General features: G+C 40.7%; 1 protein-coding gene across 1 annotated transcript in view; it reads right to left on the bottom strand.

Moving 5' to 3' along the window:
- Nucleotides 1-1,904: 1,904 nt before the first annotated feature.
- Nucleotides 1,905-7,457, bottom strand: part of tmem8b (transmembrane protein 8B) — a 35,970-nt gene continuing 30,417 nt past the window's right edge. The window contains exons 12-13 of the mRNA XM_072433450.1: nt 4,554-4,670; nt 1,905-2,304 (exon numbers count right to left, since the gene is read on the bottom strand). Coding sequence (XP_072289551.1) covers nt 1,969-2,304; nt 4,554-4,670 — 453 coding nt within the window. The 3' untranslated portion in view covers nt 1,905-1,968. The remainder of the gene's footprint in view (nt 2,305-4,553; nt 4,671-7,457) is intronic.

The following is a 7,457-nucleotide window of genomic DNA, read 5'->3' as shown; positions in this document are numbered from 1 at the left end:
CACGTATGTTCCGGTGGTACATCCCATGTCGGGGCTTAAGCTCATGATGGTCCTTGGGAAGGACCTTTAACAAAACACAACCCCATCTTAAAATATGTGACTTTTATTCAAATCACATAAGAAAATGACTAAAGTCAGAACAAAAATGTAAATCCTTCCAAAGTTGCATTTTATGTATTTTGAAGTTTTAGACTATTCACAGTAATAAAAAAAGCCAATTCACGAATTAAATTTAAGTCAAAAAGAGTTCGAAAATGACAATGGCAGCTAAAAGTGTGGAGGCTTTTTATGTGGCTCTCTATTCATAGTGAATAATACTAGCAGCAGATGGAAGAGTGAAAGTAAGAAAGGTTTTCATAACCAAAGCATTGATGTTTTCCTCTATAAATAGCACTGTTTTGGGCCCATATGGTTTCATAATGGATATGTTTTAAATGGTCTAAATGTGAATGAATTCTGTTTTGAGTGCGATTTGATATGAACATCTTTCCCAAGAAATCCACATTTTCATCTCTTCCTCAATAATTAGATGAAGCCGACTTCTCCGTGCGGGATGATAAATTCAGAGCAGCAGATAGTGATGGATTACACCTAATAAGAAGTGGAGCAGTGAATCCTGAACCTTGGCTTTTCCTCCATAAAGACCCGGTGTATTGACAATGTGCTGAAGCTGCCTGCCTGCACAACCCCGCTCTGCAGAAGGAAGAGAATTATTTATTTCTTCTCCATTCCCTGGAGGGTGACACTGACAGCTTCTCATCTCACTGTCTGACTAGTGCTGGCTTCCATTAGGCAGAGAATTGCACTGTGATGTCTTTGTGGGAGGCTTAGTGCATTTACAGATTCAAAAGCATGAGTCAAAACCAGGCCAGAAAAGAAGAAAAACATTTATTGTTTATGAGTGAGGCCTGTCAGAGCGCGACGGGGAGCTGAGGTCTTGATTTGAGGACTCCCCTTTGCGCTCTGCAGGCAGCCGGACTTTGGGCAACATTCGTGTAAAAGCATTACAATGCATTTGCAAAAAAGTAAGGGTCGATAACATTCCACATGACGATTACATTGGTGACAATTATAATATAAAAATGTACAGAATTACATTGTGTGTCTCAGTGCAAAAGATATCCTTTCGAAATGTTCAAAAAAGCAGTGCCCTCACTTATTACCACCCGTGTGTACCCACTCAACCCTAAACAGTAGTGATCTGATGTAGTCTGTATAAAAGACCACGAATAAATAACCCACACAAGCAGTTTACAGTCACCATCAGATAGCAGCAGTGGTATTTCAGACTTTAAATACATATTAACAAAGAACAGTGTGTCACTGTACACCCACAATTTAACTTTTACTACAGAAGATACAAGCCAGCCTCTGAAGAAAATGGAATAATGTGTTTACAGTAAACCCAGCAATAAAATACTGTATTCATAGTATTGTTTTATGAAAAATTACACCGCATTTGTAGGACATTTCCTCATATTAAATTAAATAAGCCTTTGTCAAATGTTAAAAAAATGTTTGATCATTGGTACTTGCATGAGATTGAAAAAAAATCCAAAAAGTGTACAATAGTAGTCACGTCAATGTAAAACAACAAAAGAGATGACCCTGTGACGGTGGAGGTCACAGTGAGGTCAAAGTGAGATCATTCTAACCCGCTTAAAACACAATACTGAAAATACATTTGATTTAGATGATTGAATAATGCTATGTTTTTTGTTTTTTTTTCGTCTTTCGTGGTTATTTCCATTCAAACATACCAATACATTAATACCTTTAGTTTGGGCCATGGGTTGTAAAGTACCACTGTTTTTAATCCTCATAACGACAATAAGTTCAGTCAAACAAATCCGGTGTGTCTTGTGTGTGCCTTGAAATATTTACATTGCTGTTGGAGTTCTGTGGCTTATTTCCCGAGTGGATTTCCAGTAAAAGGCAATGGAGTGTCTGTGGTAGAGGCCGGGTCTATCAGCTGGTGCAGATGCTGTTGATGGAGATGAGGCTTGGATCCACCAGGCCCAGCTCCTCGTGCTCGTTCACGCACAGCTGGTAGCCACAGCCGCGCCGGCGCTTCATGGGCGTCACCTTGGCGTCGGGTTTGGCACGAGGTGGCAGTAGAAAGCCCACGCTGCCGGCGATCAGCATGTGCCAGATACTGTGGATGTAGAAGTAGTTCTCCTCTGTCTCCACAAAGGCGTACAGTGCGACCGCGGAGGTGGCGATCATGGTGCCCGGGAACAGGAAGAAGACCCAGCGCTTCCAGGTGGGCGGGTAGCAGCGGCGCCTCCGGATGGTACGCACCGTCTGAGGAGGAAAGATCAAAAGATATGTTACAGATACAAGGAATTCTTTATAAACTGTTGATCAGAATGTTTAGGAGTGACAAATTCATCAAGAATGAGCCTTTTCAGTAACTTATTTCCATCAATTGGTAGTAGTAGTAGTAGTAGTAGTAGTAGTAGTAGTAGTAGTAGTAGTAGTAGTAGTAGTAGTAGTTGTAGTAGTGAACTAGTAGTTGTTGGTTGAAAAATATCCATCAGAAACGAATATGGCAACAATAAGGTTTATTTTGGTTTGATTGGTTTATCTTGACCTGTTATTTTGTTCTGTCCTGTTCTGTTATTTATGGTATTTGACTACATCCATCCCCCATGAGCATTATCTATTCTCACTCAGTAAGTTTTAAATTCTTCCTAAAACATCACTTCACACATGAATACATGATTTTTGGTGGCACGACGTATGTTTTTACTGGTCAAAGTAGACGTATTTGACAATTGCCAATGGTTTTCAGTCCTCTTCCCACCTCCGTTTTGAGTGATCTAATTCAGTTTGTCTGGGAACATTCGCTTTGGCAGCCATCACAGAAACATGACAAGCTCAAATGAAAGGGCTCATGGAGAAAACTGTAACACTGAAATGTAGAGGTGTAACCGCTCTGAGAAGAAAATACTTGCTACTGAACAACAAATGCATTATTGAGTGTCAGGAAGCAACCGCAGCTTTGAAAAATACCCAGTCTGATCTAAAGGACTTTTTTATGGAGAAGTAGCTGGGATACTGCTGCCACCACAAACGCAGGCATGACACATTAGCACTGCTCTACATAATGCCTGCTTATACATGACTGTGATATCCGTGTGCTATATATATTTGTCAACATAGCACACATAATTGAAACCGAGGAAAGCAGCCGAATCACACAAGCCAATGGTTTTTATGTAAATCTCCGCAAAAACTGAAATGATAGAGGGATATTGGGCAGAAAAGCTAGTTGTTCATCTTAGAAGCAGACTATGGTGAAATATACAGGCTTCTGGTAAACCCGGGGGAGAGCTTTAAGTTGGAATGAAAAGTGTGTCATGTTTCTGTAAGATTACTCCCACATCCAGCACCGCAAGGAACCAACAAAAGTCGTGTCAGAGGCGTGTCCTTTCAGACTTTTCCCCACCTTTTCTCAAACCCTGCATGAAAGACTATTATTTTTTATCTCACTTGCAGCCAAGGGAGCACATTATGACTGGGACTAGAGTGAGAGGAAGTACAAGCTGATTTATAATGGAACTACAACCCCATGACTAATACCTAAAGGCTGCAAAATCTTAAAACGCAGGCTCAGCGTCATTGTCATAAAATGTGTTTAGGCCATTTGCATGTTCAGGCCTTGAAGGATTAGGCCTTTCCTGTGGTGGAGTTTTTCATAGGCATGTTCAACCAACTGGGGAAAATATGTGTTATGATGAACCAACTAGTTTCAAACAAAACAGGGGCATTCATCATGGCGTGAAAATAATTCCAATATGAAACAAATATCACACAATCTTAAAAGTATTGTAAAGCATGCGCTCAAGCAGATTAAAAATAATGACTAAAATCACAACTTCAAACTGGAAAACCAACTAGCCACACTAACAACAATTACAAGTGTGATCGTTGTGCACTGAAACACCCTGTTCCATCTGTTTATGGTAATGTTGTCAATTTATTTTACCTTGCATAAGCAAATGTGAATGCCACACTGTCCACAAATACCCCGTTTCATTTTTCAGTTGCTAAATTTGATTGTTTATTTCATAACATGGGTCAGCAAATATTTTCTCAGAGCACAATTCAATTCAATTTATCTTTGTAACGCCCGAAATCACAGCCGCAGTTGCCTCGAAGGGCAAGTGAAAAACAGATTAAAGAATGTTCATAGGAAGTTAGCAAATGTTCCAACATCCCAGGTCCTTCAACAACTACAGAACATCTTTTGGACTGGACCACATAGACCCTTGCACATCATTTGTTGCCTTTTCATACTGTTAATCGTACCATAACAAAAAAAAACACAAGAACCTCACGGGAGCGGCATTTTTTAGCTATGACCCACACCATTGTTCACTATTGATAGTTTATTGGCAAACTGAAATCCCTAAAGCTCGCTCAATTGCCCAGCTTTGAGGACAGGATATGCGGCTGATGAATAATAATAAATGGGTTGTGTCAAATTCCATAATGCGTTTGACACATAGCAGCAGAGTGTGTTGTGTTGTTTAGGGGTCCGCACTTACCCATGCGACGGCCATGATGCCCAAAGCGAACAGACTGGGCCCCAGCAGGTTCCAAAGCCCGTGTCGGTCCAACTGCAGCGCCATGGACAGAGACATGGCCCCCAACAGATACAGCACCTGGACACGAGCAGCAAAGATGAACACAGCAGTAAAGCAGAGATGTGTTATTGAATTTCTCCTAATTTGATTTATTTACTTTTTTTATTTATTATGAAACTATTATTATTTATTTCCCCATTTATCTGGGCATGCATAAATAGCTTTAGATTAAAATTGAAATTGAATTAGATTGAAATTTTTACTCCACAATTTCAATACAATCACTCCTCAAACATTGTTTTACCTCAGACAGTTGTGATCCAATGATGAAAAAACTAAATTAGCTCTGACAATATTGGTGACATATTTTTACGTATCTTTTAGGGGTTTTAATTTCTTCTTTCTTACTAGGGCAATGGGTTGAGTATGTTGTTTTGTGTTAGTTATTTCAAACCTTCATATGACACAGTTTACAACACATATTTCCAGCAATTATACATGCAGAGAAACTGCCTGGCTTAAAAAGGCGGTTTCTTCTGTTCAGCTGATTTAAATGAAAATATTTGTGAAGAGAAAAAGCACTGTGATTGTGTTGATGTGATTCAACTATTTTGAAGCTATTGTTTCAAAATCTGCTCTGACATTTCCAAATATAGAAACTTTGAAGGCAGAATCCCAGCATGAGCTCCTCCGTGAGGGGTTCGGAATTAAGTAAAACCATTACAACAAAATGCAAATTCCACAACTGTACCAGGTGAGACTTTTGCACGCTCTAAATTTGGAACAGGGCCATAGTGCAGAGTACGGGGGTAATGGTACTTTGGGAGGGCTAGTCTGTTCGAAATGCCTGAGGTGTGCGTTCTTGTGTCTGGTATAAAAACACATGAGGAATGGGTCCGGTGGAGCGGAGGAGGGATGACCTGCCTGGAGGAGAGGATGGCTAATTGGCAAACAGCAGAGCAGAGAGGGGAAGCGAGGAGCTGCCGGAGGACGCAGAGCAGCAGGCCTCATCATTCATACCCATCCACAGAACACAGACAAACTAACATGAGCTGCATACTGTATACTCGCCCGCCATGGCTCCCCCTGTAATGAATCATTAGGTGTCAACGTGACTGGAGGGGCAATAAACTTGCTGCTGTCGTCTATTTTTACCTACACCAATATTGTGTGTGAACTGATACGGCGCAACACAATAGAGATACAACATTGTTGTCCTCACTGTGGCACGTCGGTGATTTCCATTTCAGCATGTCGAGTTTGACTGGTTTGCGACTCAACGAATTACAATAGTCTTCAATGAAATGAGAAGGAGGAAGCAGCACTTACAATCCCTGTCGCATGGCTCTGTGTATCTAAAGAGCAATTTAAGTGACCACAAAAAGTAAATCTCATCATGGCTGCATTTAACATGAAACGCATACTGTATAAAGCCTAACCCTGTCACATGGAGCTCAAAAACATACACTGAAATGCTTGACGTTTTTACTTCCTCCCTTATTACTGTGAGGCAAATGCACTTCTACTCTTTCCACAAAATGTATAAACACAAGATTGCCATATATAGCAACAGTTTCTATAGCTCTCTAAACAGAAATTCACGGACATGTGTTGGGAAGTAACTAAAGATATGTACAAATTGCAGAGTAAAGAGCTCAGGGTCGTGTCTGTATTCAGTAGTGAGACTGCTGTTTATCAGGTTCTTCCACTGCACTTTTATTTACCTATTCTAATATTGTTTTGACTAATGCCTCTCTTTAGACGTCTGCAATTTGCTAATTACAGTTTTTTTTGTTATCTTTTTGATCTTGAACTCTCTTTGTAAGAAAAATATATAATGCCAATCTTAAGGTGTGCAAAGAGCAATATTTTCATCTCTAATTAGTGATACACAACTTCATTGCATATGGTGAAACAAACAACGCTCCTTTTAATCGTGTGTGTGTGTGTGTGTGCGTGTCTGTTATGTGTGTGTGTGTGTGTGTGTGTGTGTGCGTGTCTGTTATGTGTGTGTGTGTGTGTGTGTGTGTGTGTGCGTGTCTGTTATGTGTGTGTGTGTGTGTGTGTGCGTGTCTGTTATGTGTGTGTGTGTGTGTGTGTGTGTGTGTGCGTGTCTGTTATGTGTGTGTGTGTGTGTGTGTGTGTCTGTGTGTGTGCGTGAAATATGAAATGTGAAATACAATGCAGAATACTGTATGTTACAAAATACATTTAATGCAGCTATGCCGTGTTCCGTATTTAAATATTTTAAGTACCTTCACATTCACCACGGACAAGCTGTCTGTCAGGAGGAATATATCTCACTTTTTAAAACAGCGGCTGTGGCTGTGCTGAGTTAGCCGCCAATCACTCCTGAATATAACCGCCCACAGAGCACAAATCAAAGCAGCTTTTGACCTTGACAGCACATAAACAAGAATATATTAAAATAAATCATTTCAAATCTTCAAATAATAGATATTTTTAACTGTATAGGCTTTAGCTGCGTACTTCATTTCCACACTAATCGTTAATATGTCAAAATCAGCAGTGGAAACGATTGCTGACTTTGGCATATTAACCCATGGAAGGTCAAGGGGTCAAACACACACTCCAGACTGAAGCTGGGGGTTGTGCTTTGCTGTTGCGGTCACAGACAAACAAACCGACACGTAAACAGCAAGCGCACACATTGTTTTCCCACTTGCCAGTCCTGACGTGTGCGATTTGATTAGTGACTGTGAAGTGCTGGCCTAAGCAAGTACAAAGTCTCTGGAGGACAGCAGATGTTTGTAGCCTCCTTCGCATCTCTCTCCCGCTCCCTCCCTTTATCCCCCTCCGTCCCCCTCCGTCCCCGCCTCTCTCCCCTTTCCTCCCTTGTTGTTG

The sequence above is a fragment of the Eucyclogobius newberryi genome, unplaced genomic scaffold (assembly GCF_026437365.1).
Source record: "Eucyclogobius newberryi isolate DKJ021-1_F unplaced genomic scaffold, fEucNew1.0.hap1 SCAF_6, whole genome shotgun sequence".
NCBI lineage: Eukaryota > Metazoa > Chordata > Actinopteri > Gobiiformes > Gobiidae > Eucyclogobius > Eucyclogobius newberryi.
Note: the sequence above shows the minus strand (reverse complement) of the source record. Positions and strands in the feature narration are given on the sequence as shown.